This window comes from Berghia stephanieae, chromosome 3 (assembly GCF_034508935.2).
Source record: "Berghia stephanieae isolate SIO BIC M18660-M18661 chromosome 3, UCSD_Bste_1.3, whole genome shotgun sequence".
NCBI classification, from domain to species: Eukaryota; Metazoa; Mollusca; class Gastropoda; order Nudibranchia; family Aeolidiidae; genus Berghia; species Berghia stephanieae.
Window position 1 is genome coordinate 15753383 of NC_088362.1, and position 13850 is coordinate 15767232.

General features: G+C 34.6%; 1 protein-coding gene across 2 annotated transcripts in view; it reads left to right on the top strand.

Annotated features, from left to right (window-relative positions):
- Positions 1–13850, top strand: part of LOC144967210 (citron Rho-interacting kinase-like) — a 52466-nt gene that overhangs the window by 14644 nt on the left and 23972 nt on the right. For both annotated transcript variants that reach the window (XM_078904152.1, XM_078904153.1), the window contains exons 16-26: positions 250–373; positions 1170–1289; positions 1721–2026; positions 3220–3912; positions 4761–4907; positions 9083–9193; positions 9695–9805; positions 10271–10411; positions 10767–10949; positions 11926–11997; positions 13602–13718. In XM_078904152.1, the coding sequence (XP_078760278.1) occupies positions 250–373; positions 1170–1289; positions 1721–2026; positions 3220–3912; positions 4761–4907; positions 9083–9193; positions 9695–9805; positions 10271–10411; positions 10767–10949; positions 11926–11997; positions 13602–13718 (2125 nt within the window). The remainder of the gene's footprint in view (positions 1–249; positions 374–1169; positions 1290–1720; positions 2027–3219; positions 3913–4760; positions 4908–9082; positions 9194–9694; positions 9806–10270; positions 10412–10766; positions 10950–11925; positions 11998–13601; positions 13719–13850) is intronic.

Consider the following 13850-nt stretch of genomic DNA (forward strand, 5'->3'; position numbering starts at 1 on the left):
AGTAGTAGTAGTAATTGAAAGAATGTGATGGTAATTACTGTGCCTTAAGCACTTAATTTTTTATACTATATTTCCTGACGATGCAACTGCATACATCTCTGATAGAACCAGGAAAATATGTGCAAAATGGCTGTCCAAAGGGCCTACCGCTGAGGTGCTCATTCACTGGTTAGAACCATCAGTTTTGATTTTGTGGGGCTTATTTTTTGGAACTGTTTTGTAAAGTAATTGCTTTTTTTTTTTCATCAGAAACAAGTACAATTGCCAGGTGGCTGTAACTGAGGAGAAGGTAACATCCTTTGAGGAACAACTGTCCACTGTTACAGCTGCTCGACAAAGACTTGAAAGGAGGGAAGCTTCTTTAACAACACAGGTTTGTAAGAAAATATTGTCGTATAATTTCAAAGTCAGATTTATTGGAGACTGGATATAGATATGGGGCAGCATGGCTCAGCGTTACGGTCTTTGCTTCGTACCCGGAAGGTACCGAGTTCGATCACCCACCGCTGTGCTGTGTGGCCTTGAGCAAGTCACCTCACCCTAGCTCAATTTACGGCGCTGCACTGCGGCTGATGTCTAAGTTATTCCAGTCTTCCCTTGGAATAGACCCTAGAAGAAAATTTCCCCTATGCGATGAATAAAGGGAATTTTTTATATTTTAAAATTTATATTTAGGTACTCATATAGGTTTATTGGAAGCTTAGACATTCGTATATAATGTGAAATCTTAGCATTATACTAATATACTATTACTATACGCTAAAATACAATGTAACTTTCTTATGAAATAGAAAAGGTAGAATTGGTGAACGTTGAAATCATACAGCTTTTTCCAAAGATTTGAAAAGATATCCAATGTCTCCGACATCTGCTGTGAAGAATGACATTCTGTATCTTTCATGTTGTTGAAGAAATTTTGAAAAATTTGTTGATTAATTTTATCATTAAAAAATTATTTTTTTTTTAGAAAAGACGGCATCTCCCACCCAAAGAATTGAAAATGCCTAAACTGTGAATATTTTACATGTTTAATGAAAGGACTGTCTTGCCTCAGCAGTAAACTTGTTACCTTTTAAGATGTATTCTTTTACAGATTGCTCCGCAGTGATTAATTATATCAAACTCAATAAAAAAAAAAGTTTTCTTTTCGAATGTCATTTACTACTTAGGTTGAGAATCTTCAAAGTCTTTTGGATGACAGAACAGCAGAGGTGGAGAGGCTAGAGGGTCGTATTACTGACATTCAATCAAATTTGCAGACACTTCAACAGAGAAATACAGATTTACAGGTTATAATATGTTTTTACAGACATGATTTAATAAACCTGACTTCCATTTGTCTCGCTGTTCTTTTTAGAATTACTGCATTTATTTTTTAATAAAAATGTTTATCATTTCATTATTTATTTGTATGTTTTGTAGCAATCTAAGACACATACCTCAATATTATATATTGCATTCAACATGCTATAGTTCCTTTATTCAGTGAATTAAGCATAACATTTTCACCTCTACTTTTTACTTGCAAATTCCACGGGATATGTATCCAATACAGAAACTGATTAAATGAGTCCAGTCTTTTTTTTTTGTTTTTGGTCTTTTACTTTTGGAGTGCAGCTAAAAATGTATGTTTCATTGATTTACCTTTCTGTCTTTATCTGTGTTGGATGAATTGTTTGGTTTGGGGTTTGTCAAAATATAATTTTTTTTCCCTCTTAAGGTTCAAGTGGAGAAGCTACAGAAATCTTCCCATCACAATGAAGAGCAAAAAACTTCAAAAATTGCACTGAATTTCCAAATAAATCAACTGAATCAAAATAAGAGTGATTTGGAATGTCAGTTGAAGGCAGCTGTTAGGGCCAAACAAGCAGCAGAAGACAAAGTTTTTACAGCTGATAGAGAAAAGGAAAGAATGAATCGAAGGATTGAGCGATTGGAGAGAGCTGAGAAAGAGAAACGGGAGTTGGAGTTAAAACTTGACCGTATTTCTGTCTTGGAACGTGAAAATAGAAGATTGCAAACGACGGTTAGCTTTTTTTGAATACTCATTTCTGTATCAGAGATGCTAAAATATACTCAAATCTTGTGAATTTACATTTTCAAGTTTTTTGGGGTTTTTTTTGTTTTTTCTAATCTTTTTTTTAATGGGTTTTAAAAAATTGATTGACTCTTTTAGAAAGAACATTGTGGTACAACACACATTAAAATGAATGCCCAAGATTCCTTTAGTATTAGTATTGACAGTTTTATGTTTTTTAGTGAAAAAAAAAGGAAAGTTGGCACTTTGTTTCTCTAAAGCGGTCCGTGGTCAAAAAATGGGTTGTATGGATCTTTATTAGAAGAAGAAGAAAAAACAGACTTGCCACTTATACGGATAGAATAGATATCTACAGATTTGGGTGCTATCAATTTAGTCAGATTCAGACTTTTCCTTCCAGAGTCGGATTTTTTATCATGGTGCTTTTAGAAAATTAGTGAATACACTTGAGATTAACTCACTGGTGGATTTATTGCCTATTTGAAATACGGTACATCTATTCCAAAGCTTTTATACAAAAATAGAAAAGTTGGTTAATAAAGATTTTCCTCTTGAAATTTGTATTTTCTCTTTTAAAGAAAAATGCTGGTCTTGAATGAAAAACATTTGAAACAAAGGTAGTTGTAACGGGATTGTAGCCTTAGATGGTTTAAATGACCATGTAATGATATTTTTAGAGATCATGGGCCCTGTCTAGCCACCAAGAAACAAACAGTAGGAATTGGTTATTACACATTGGGTTACTGCAAAGTACCATCCATTATATTTAACATAAACCTAGCTACCAATACAGGACCTTCCAAATTATGACATGTGCATGTCTTCCAAATTATGACATGTGCATGTCTTCCAAATTATGACATGTGCATGTCTTCCAAATTATGACATGTGCATGTCTTCCAAATTATGACATGTGTATATTTCATTCTGGGATTTGTTGCATGTCTGCAAAGTGTTGGAAGGATAGAGCCACAGGGCACTCAGATGTTAATGTTCTATTTTTTTCTTAAGTAGAAGATCAGTGTTATTCATGTTTCAACTATTTTAACCAACCCTTTCCCATATTTTTAATGCGTTTTTAAAATGATCTTGTGAGATTATTTTGGAATGTTTACCTTTGTATGCTTATAAATGATGAAATGTAGGTCTCTCCAGTTTCCATAAACTATTACTCTTTACAGGTTGATCGTGTTAAAGACCTGGAAAAAGACAAGCTTAATTTGGAGGAGAAAAATGAGCAGCTTCATATGGAAATTAGAAAGGAAAAAGTGAATATAAACGTTGCATTGGAGGAGAAGAGAACCTTAGAGACCAAGTTGGACCAAGTTAAGTCAAAGAAAAAAGAAGAGGACAGTGAAGAACTCTCCAAACTCAAAGTCAAAGTTACTCTGCTTGAAAGTGTTGAGAAAGAGAGGACGAAATTTGAAAAGGAAATAGAGCAGATGAATATCACAATCTCCAGACTTGTGCTTGATAAGGATAAAGCATTGTCTGAGAAGCAGAACTTGGAAATGGAGAAAGAAAAATTACTCCAGGAGAAAAACGAAAAGGAAAAGTGTGCCTCTGATCTTAAAGAAAAAATGTCCTTGTGTAATGGTCATGTAAATAACCTGAATGATTTGGTTTCCCGACTAGAATCAAGTCTCGGCACTCTTGAAGAGAAGAATTCATCTGTGGATTCAGAATCGAAATCACTCAGTTTTGAAGTCAACCGCCTAAAGCAGTTGGTGGACAGATTAGAAAAAGAGAAACAGGGTCTTAGCAAAGTGAAAAGGAATAACAGTGTGGAGGAGAGAAGGCATTTCTTTGACAAGTTGCAGAAGGAAAATTCAGAAGTGCAGAGAAAGTCTGACATTAACTCAGACAACAGAGAGGTAAGAACCTGTCTCTTACTAATTTTAGACATTTCTTTTTCATCTATACTTCCCAGACTTCTAAGTCTATATTTTCCCTTAGAGCATGCAATAAATAAGACAATTTCCTGGGAAGTTACTTTTGCTGTTCTTATTTGTTCTTTTATTTATTTATCAATTTGATTTTTTAAACAAATTTTCAAGTCAAAGGCCATTTTTCTTTTTCCATATCGAAAGGTTTTGAAACTGGGGTATGCTGTCAATAGTTTAAGATATAGCTTTTCAAATACCCTTTCGATTTATTAAAAGAATGGTTTAAAAAAAAAAAAAAATTTTTAAGAATTGAGTGACCAAACAAGTAGCAGCAGTTTTTGAGCAGTGTTGAAATTTCATTTTTTTTTTTAGGCTATTTGATGGTTTAATTGAATTTTTTTTTAAGGTGGGAGGAGGGGGGGGGGGGGGGTTTGTTGAAGGGAGTGGCATTTTTTGACTTGTGGCAGGTCTGTAATTGAAGGGCTTTGAAAATTATAAAACAAAGATATGCATGTTAAACTTTCATTTTATCTAATTAGAGTAACAGCATTTATTAACATAACGCACTTGACAGCATTGATGGAGATTGTCCGTTTTATTTTGCCTTTCTTTTTGTGTCACAAGAAAATGATTTTCTTGTTTGTTCCATATTCTTCTTTTCATCATTAACCCTCAACTGCAAAATAGTAAGATGTATAGTCCAAGGAATTATGATAATTAAGACTAGAATTTACTGTTCATTGTATTAAGATGCCAACCAAAATTAACATTTTGATATTAAAATTAAAGTATATCTGTTCTATTTTTTAACATGTAAATTTACATTTCATCGCTAGTGTCGTCAATTGAGGTTGCAACTTAAGGAGAAGGAAGAAGAATTATCAGGCTTTAAAAGTTATAAAGAGAAGAGTGAGAAAGAAATGGCAGAGGTCCAATCTCAGCTTGAGGTACAAAATGCAAATGTGTTAGAACTCCGAGATCAGGTAAAGAAATATAAGTTTTTGAATTCATTAGATTATTATCTGTCATCATTTTTATCAATTTAGACCAATTCAATTCAATTCAAATATGTATTGTGACCATATAAATGTAATTTCAATTAAACATATAGAAAATGTGTTTCCTGTGTGCTATGTACTTTAACTTTATTTATTTTATTTTTTAACTGCATTTGAGAAGATTAATCAGTAAACTGTCATACTGTTTGAGAGTTTTTGCCAAGATGAGGGCCATTTAAACCAATCGATATCTGAAGGAGTTTTCTGGCCAAAATTTTTTGATACATGTTTTTCCAGAGTACGACAGTTAACTGGTTAATCATCTCACATGCATTATTATTAGCAGACCTGCCTAGAACTACGAAAAATTACAGTGGAACCTCCCGATTACGACACCTCCGAATAGCGACAACCTCCTGATAACGACATTGACCCCTGGTCCCGATTTTTTTCTATTTAAGATCAGTAAAAAAAAACCTCCAAATAACGACGCACTTTTTGATAAAACCTCCGAATAACGACATCATTTTGGCGATTTTCGGCAGTTTTCGTAGATATCTGATACTAAAAATACCGAGTATGAGTACTCAAAATTTATAAGTTTTGACGAATCTTGGCTGATATGCATTAATAAAAACCAAGGTATAAATGTTAGTGTAAGCAAGTAAACACAAAATCTTGGTAAATGTGATACTATGTGGTGATAGTAGTAGTAGCAGGATCCAATCCATGCCATTCAGCGAAGTAGCCAAGTCACTCTATTCCGCCTCCGAACAGGACACAATAGACTAAGAGGACATATGTTTACAAAGCTAGGTATTGGAACAACCCCTTATTGCCCATGTGGAACCGACCATGAAACCACTTTACATGTGCTTATGGATTGCCCATTATACAACGTGCAACGTTCGAACCACTGGGTCACCCCTACAACACTCAACACAAAGCTCTATGGCGAGGCTGAGGACCTAAAGCGGACCACAGACTTCATAGTAGTGCCGCGCTGAAGACCGGTCTGGACCGCGGTCCCACTGTCTTTTAGCTGTGAACCGAAGACCGGTCCCATAGGGGAAGACCGGCGGCGGTCCTCACTTCTTATCACCTTTCAACTAGTGCGGGGCGGTCCTTGCAAGGACCACGGTCTTACGGTCTCGCGCCATAGCCTACTACTTCCCCAGCGATTCGTTGCTTCGGTTGCCTATCTTCCACCAATCACCACCCATCCCACTTAATTAATCGCACCCACCCCCCTTTGCCATACACTAAACGACACAGACGACCATACAGGCAGACGACCACCAACCTACACTCCGCACACTGCCCTTTCGTGTGTGAGATGGGGGGAACAGGAGGCGCACGCCTTGGACGATTCCATTATACGGGGTAAATTTCAAAATTTACTACACCATAATGATCGCAATGACAATGATCTATGGTGAAGGCATGACCCCTCTTCTCTAATGGATTATTGTTTGAAATGTATGTGACTACTAAAGATGCGTGTGTTTGTGTGTGTGTGTGTGTGTCGAACCTAGCAAGTAGCAAATCCAATTTTTTGTTTTCTTTTGTCCATCTCTTGTCACCACTCCTTTCTATCGCAGTGTTGTCATTTAAAATAATACAATAATATTAAAATTTCGTTTGGTGTTTTTACTAATCAAATAATATGAGTTTCATTAGTTTCTTCCTTCCAAAAAACCCAGTTATAACGTCTGAATTTTAAAAAAGTCCAATAGAATATTTGGGGACCCCGATAGCTCAGTTGATAGAGCACTCTCTTTATACGCAAAGGGCCAGAGATCGATCCCGGGTGCAGTCGATTTTTTTCTGAATCCCTGTCTACTCAGCAATGAATGGGTAGCTGAGTTTGTTAGATCTGGCGAAAAGTCACCATCGACCCCTCTTATTACCTCATCCACCCCCTCTTATTATAACTTCACGTCTCTCTCTTACTCTTCAATGCTCGCTGCCCTCTAATGTGTGTGTGTGGAGGGGGGGGGGGGGGTAGGAGTTGCGTGTGTGTATCAACGCCACGAACAACTCGATCAACGCCTTGGGCGATGCCATTATCTCCGTTAATGGGGATAAATTTCAAATTTTATTAAATTATCGAAGTAACAATGAAGTACGGTGAGCAAATAAAGAAGGCATCACCCCTCTTCTCTAATTAGGTTACAATTTGAAATGAGTGTGACTACTCCGTGTGTTTTACTCCTGTAGACCACGGTTTTCATCGTGTAGCGGTCTTTAACGGTTCAAGAATGAACGATCCCACGGTCTCAAAGGTCAAACCGGTTCGAATTTCCAACAGTCTCTCAGGAATGTTCAATGTCGAAAAGGACCGGTCCTTGCGGTCTTCATTTCCCAAGGACCGTAGGACCGTGGTCCTTAAGCTTGCCAAGGACCGCCCCGCACTACTTCATAGCAGATATCGGACTGCAGCCATAGATGTCCATCAGAGGAACGAAGAAGAAGAAAGAAGAAGTAGTAGTAGTAGTAGTAGTAGTAGTAGAAGTAGTAATAATAATAATAATAATAATAATAATAGTAGTAGTATAGTAGTAATAGTAGTAGTAGTAGTAGTAGTGTTTTTGTGGGAGGAGGAATTACCTGTTTTTGTTTGTTTTAAAGGGTTTTACAACGCTTGTGACACATCTATGTCATATCAGCGCCAGTAAAAAGGAAGAAAATTGGATAGTAAAAAACATTCTAGATTTGCAATTGAAATGACATAAAAAGTAAGACAAAGGGGAATGGTTTAAATAGGGAACAGATGTAGATTCCAGAAGCACACTATCAGTGTACTCAATTCAGATCACCTAAAAGGCTCATCCAGACACACGCACAAGAAGCCTCTAAGAGGAATACACTACAATTTTTTATTTGTTTTGTCAATGTTAATAAAAACTGGTCCCGCGGGCCTTACCATGCCCACTTTGTCCGCCATCTTGGAAACCTCTAAATAACGACACCTCCGGATAACGACATAAAAACTCGGTCCCGTGGCATGTCGTTATCGGGAGGTTCCACTGTAGTAGAATTACGACTTTTTGACTCCAGTTACAGAACTGCATTCGCCTCTTTGACTCGATAAATCTTTTTGAAAAGGAAAATTTAGTTCCTTAGATCCTATATACAGGACTTTGGTGTATTTGTGAATCATAGTGATGGCAAATTATTGATTTGTAAATCTATTTATAATGAGTTTTCATTTTTTCCATTGGAAATTACGGATTTTTAAGATTTCAAGAAAGGCAGCTCAGTATTAGTAACTATCAATAAATTATCATCAATATTTGAGTGTATCCCATTTAGCAATATATATAGTAATGTCTTTTTTTTTTTTTTTGTTCTTTCCAAAACGGATTGTAGGTTCTAGATCAATAATCATTTGATCATTAAAATATCAAATATTCTACCTTCTTATCCTTTTCTAGTGCTGAAATGACTTTAATTAATTGCAAATACTACAAAAATTCTTTAAAAAAAAACAAAAAAAGAATCAAACTTCATCTGTTTTTGTATGGATATTTCTTTTGAAATATTCGAAAATGTCCCCATTTTCATAGAAAGATGTAATTTTGTTCTAATAACTGAATACTTTGTCATTGTCTTATATTGAAGAGAAACAAAATTGAGCTTTTATATAGCTCAATATCCACTAAACATGCTCAAAGTGTTTTACAAGGGGTCCCTGGCCAACAGTAACACTTAACATAGACGTCGATTGTTAGGCAATATTACAGTTTTTTCAGACAGAGACAACGCTGTTAACGGACAGGTACTCATTCTACACCCGAGTTCGGTGAGAGAATGTGAGTAAAAAGCCTTTTCCAAGGACTCAACTATGCACCAGAAGCTTACGGTCCGAAAGCGAGTGTCAAATCACTAGACCACATAGCATTGATATATAATCACTGATCCATTGTCCTTATGTTGTCTCAGATACTTGAAATTTAGTTTTATCTGCAATCAAATGATTGCTTTTATTGACAGAGAAAGAACAAATCTGGGTTAGCTTTGATGCACAATATTTATTTATTTTTTTTTTTTTAATTTTGAAAATAGTCATTCGATGATATAATGATAATAGCTTATTCAAAAGAAATTGCGATTTTTTAAAATGATTGTAATAAGAATATGTTTTTCATGATGAACAGATTGAAGAGCAGAGCAAGATTGAAAATGATCTTGTTACTCAGCTTGAAAAACAGGCATTGGCTGCAGAGTCAGCTGCGGAGGAGAAAAACAAATTGGCTGCGAAATTGAAGGTAGCGTTTTTGTATTTATTCATTTTTGAAAGTCAGCCCAGAGTTAGGATGATGAAGTGCATTTGGCTACCAACTCTTTGCATGGCACAGCAATGTCTAGTAGAAATTTTTCTTTATTTTAATTGTACATTTTGACACTTGTTCAAGCTTTGCAAACATTTTCAACTGGATGGAAAAGGTCAAAGGAGCAGCTTTATGGGTTGAGGAGATTTATAAAATCTTGCTGTCTCTTCCATAATTTATAGTTTAAATGCATTTGAGTGTTTCCCATTCGGTGGGTTCAGTTAAAATCTAAATCTAAAACCTTATGATCATCTTCTAAGCTTTTTTGTTTTTTTAAATTTTAATGCTTCGTTATTTAAATAATAATTTAGTTTTACGCTATGTAAAACTTCTTTACCATTAAAAAAAACCCAATGCCAATATCTGTTCACCTCTGAAAAACAGGCAATGAAACTTATATTTGATTTTACTTTATTTTTTATTTTTTCTCTCTTTCAGAATCTTAGCTCTGATTCAAGTACTATACGTAAATCAGGGGATCACAAATTTGAAAAAATTAGACTGGAAAAGAAGATTGAGGAGTTGACAGAAGAGAGGAACGAACTGAAGGTAAGTGCTAGTTTTGTTGATTGGTTCCCAAAACTCGTGAGCTTACTTCTCAGGTCAAAGATTTTTTTCCTATGTTTTAGTCAATTGACTCATACTATCATCACCAAGACCATGACATAATAGTCAATGTTAACATCAAAGCATAATCACTACTGCAACAAATGCTTCAACTGCCATCACAACACTTCCTGAATATCAATACCCCAACCATTTTTAGTATCATATTCCCTTTGTTAATAGAAATAGAAGTTATATTTAAACATCAAAGAATCCTGTTTCATTTCATGATGGCCAGAATAATGAAAGTTGTATGTGAAATTATTGAATTATAAGCTTTTTTTTATGAGAGATCAGACTAGGATTATCATTTTATTTATTCATTAACTCCTGTAAATGGACATTGGAATTGTGTTAATTGATAAAGTGCTCTTGGAATTTGACATTGACAATTTCCTGCTTTTGAAGAGAACTTTGGATGATATAAAGACTCAAGAAAAGAATGTTGCCACAGATTCCAATAGCTCCTTGGAGTTGAAGTTTAAAAAGTTGCAAGAGGAATATGAGGAGTACAAGAAAGATATGGCCATCCGTCAGGAAGCCGATAAGGTACTGGATAGATTCTGTCTATATCATAGGATTTGTCCTGTCCTAATCATTACATATTGAAATATTCTTTTCACCTCTTCAAATATTGACCAAATTTCTAAATTTTTTCCAAAGAAAATGCAAATTTTATATTTTTTACCTGTGGAAAAAATTGATAGAAAAGAGGTAGAGCAATACATTAGAATTAGAATCTTAGCATTATGACAACAGTAATTTAACATCTTTATGTCTGGAGGTGTTATTATCTAAGGTCTTAACAATAATTGATTATAAATATGGCATGTTGTAAATTAACTATTGGCATTTTTGAAAATAAATTATTATTCATTTTTGGTAATTCTTTTCCCTGTTAAAGTTTTCAAATGGAGACATTCCTGCCTATCTGCGCCATGAGCTCAATGAGTCAAATCTTGCTCTGAGTGAAGCTCGATCTCTCTTGTCAGCAGCAAAGAGGCAGGAGCTTGAACTGAGAGATCGCAATGATAAACTGCAAAGAAGCTTAGACAACAAGGCAGTGGAGAATGCTACTTATCTTCAGGTAATTTATTTTTTACCTTCTGTACCATGACCTTCAGTGGAAATATGTGCTCCTAAAAATTGACAAAATCTTTTTTTAGCTTTCTTTTGTGTGTTTGGGCGTGTGTATTATGTTTGTGTTTCACATTTAAGTTTTTTTTTTTTTTGGGGGGGGGGGGGGGGGGGTGGGGGGGTTTAGTCTTGATAAGTATCAATAAATTCAGTCCAAGTATTATCAATAAATATAATAGAGTGTAAAGCATCAAAGCAAAAAAGATTTAAAAATATATGATAATGTAGCAATGACTATCCCGCACAAATCTTTGGGCCTCTTTTTCGCTCACGAAGTGCCCGAATTTGCGTCAAAATATGGGACGAAGCCGTTTCGTATATGCTATTTTAAAAAATTAATTACGACACTGTTTATCGATGAATATGACTGAAAGTTGGCACACAGTTAGAAAAAAGGTCATTTTAGATTATGTCAAGCGACAAAACTCATGCAATTACCAGAAGACCGTTAAAAATAGATTTTTACTCTTTGGAGTAAAATATTTCTAAAACTACCGGGCGTGGAGGTTTTGTCGTTGACAAGGTAATACATGAAAATTTCTTCTTTTTGGTTGTAAAATTTCATATGAATATGACGAGTACTTTTCCCGTGTTTTACAAAACACTATCCTAATTTGCTCTTCAAGTTTCAATCTTTTAATCCACTTATTACGCAAGATACAACCAAAGGTCGAAAAAAAATGCCGAAAAAGCGTCCCATATTTTCGCGTTTTTTTCCTCTTTGCGGGTCATCCAAATAAATGACACCTTTGAAACTGCATATCTTGTTTATTTATGAATGGATTTTCAAAATTCAAAAACATTTTCACTCAGTGGAGATAGGGCTTTGATTTTAGACAAAAATTTTCCTCAAAAAAAGAAAAAAACATTTTTCATAGTCATTGCTAGATAATGAGACAAATTCTACATTCACTTTTTTTTTTCAGAATTCCAAAGATGCCATGGCTGAATTGAAGTCCTTGATGTCACAATTTGACACACTAAGACGACAGAACAAGGTGCGTTTAAATGAATTTTTAAAAGTTAAGACAATTATTAATCTTTGTTTATAAGTATCATATTCAACATGCCTCTTACTAATAATTTTTCAACTTATTTTGGAATTGTACTTAATAATCAATTCAATTTGTCTATCATTATGTCATGTGATATGTATCCCATAGTATATTGACCATCAGGACACACCTTAAGCAGACTTGTCAGTTATTCGGATTTAATCAGTACATTTAAAGATGTTTTAAACCTCTGCTTCCCAACTACAGGAAAATCATCACATTTTATTACAATTTAACCATTTTTCTCATTCAGATGTCTTTTGTACATCACAAAATTTGAAGAAATTTATTTGTTTTTTGTTTTATAGTTATAAGAAATTTATGGTATGTTGTACAGCTTGTTTGACTGAATAAAAATATGTATAGCATGTCATATTCCTTTTGAGTTGAAGTTTTAAAAATCAAATTTTATGTAGTGTTGGGTGGGTATGACGTATCGGGAGAAAATGGTCAGTCAGGAGAGTTGAAACCAAAAATTGACAAAATTTGGATTTTTCCTCCAGACTCGGATATATTTTTTTTCCAACATAATAATTCAAAGAAATAGAAATCATGCACTTTGTCTGGGTGGTGTTCCTGACTTCCTAGAGTGGACAGGGTGGCATTTACTGTGTCTTGTATCCCCCTATATCTGTTTTCAAACATGCTTTCTGTCTTTGTCTTGGAATGAGATTACTTGATTTTGTCCTGGCTGGGAGGGAAACAAGTCAAATGTATAGTTAGTTTTGGGAGATTATTATTTTTTTTTGTTGTAAATCATCTCTCTGTATTATTTTATATTTTACATATAAAATTATTTGTAAGCATTTGAATGTGGATCTCTTAGTGGAGACCACCTTGCATGTGTCTTGATGAGACTTTTTTGTGATCTCAAGCTATGCACAATGATAATTTGCTTGTGGAATCTACATCTGTTCTCTATTTGAACCCATTCCCTATTGGTCTACTTTTTCTTGGCTGCTTAAATTGTAAATCTAGATTTTTTTTTATTATCCCATTTTCTTCCATATTAGTTGCGCTGAAATGACCTAAATGTGACGCAAGCGTCAAAAACCCTTAAAAACATTTTCTTGAAATTTGAATTTTTTCCACAAAAAAAATATACAAATCTTTTGTTTGTTGCTTGTGTCATGTCTGCTACAGATTTGACAGATTGGCGTTTTGTTGATATTGATACGTGGAATAAAAGATATTGACACTATGCATTTGGGTAAAAAATACTCACAACATCCACCAGCCACATTAAAAATACCAACACACAAAACCGTGTGTAACCTTTAACACTTTTAATTTGATTCATATAATTCAGTGAGAACTAATCACCGCTAGGCTGTCTAAAAATAATAACAAAGAGCTGAGTGACATCATCTTTGTTTCTTCTATAATGTCGTGTTGTCAAGTGGTACAAAGGTAAAAGGGTTTTATCTGAAAATCCATTACAGAAAATTTTCCTTTATTAGAGTATATTTATCACAACTCCAGTTTTTATAGTTTGTTTTTTTTTTAATGGCAACATGATCTAGACAATTTAAAAATTTACATTGCAGATTCTAGAGGAAAAGTATTCCAACATGCAGAAACAACAAGGCTCAAACTCATCTGAGACCATTCGCCTTTTGGAGGAAATTAATCTTAAAGAGAAGCAGGCTGCCATGGAACGACAAGTAAGATTTTCACCAAAATGTCGATGTTTCACTCCAAAACATTAACATTAGCAGTCCATGTGTTGTTTTATGAGAGAATGAAATGACAACTGCTCACACCTCTTTTTAGATTGTTATACCCAGTTATATTTG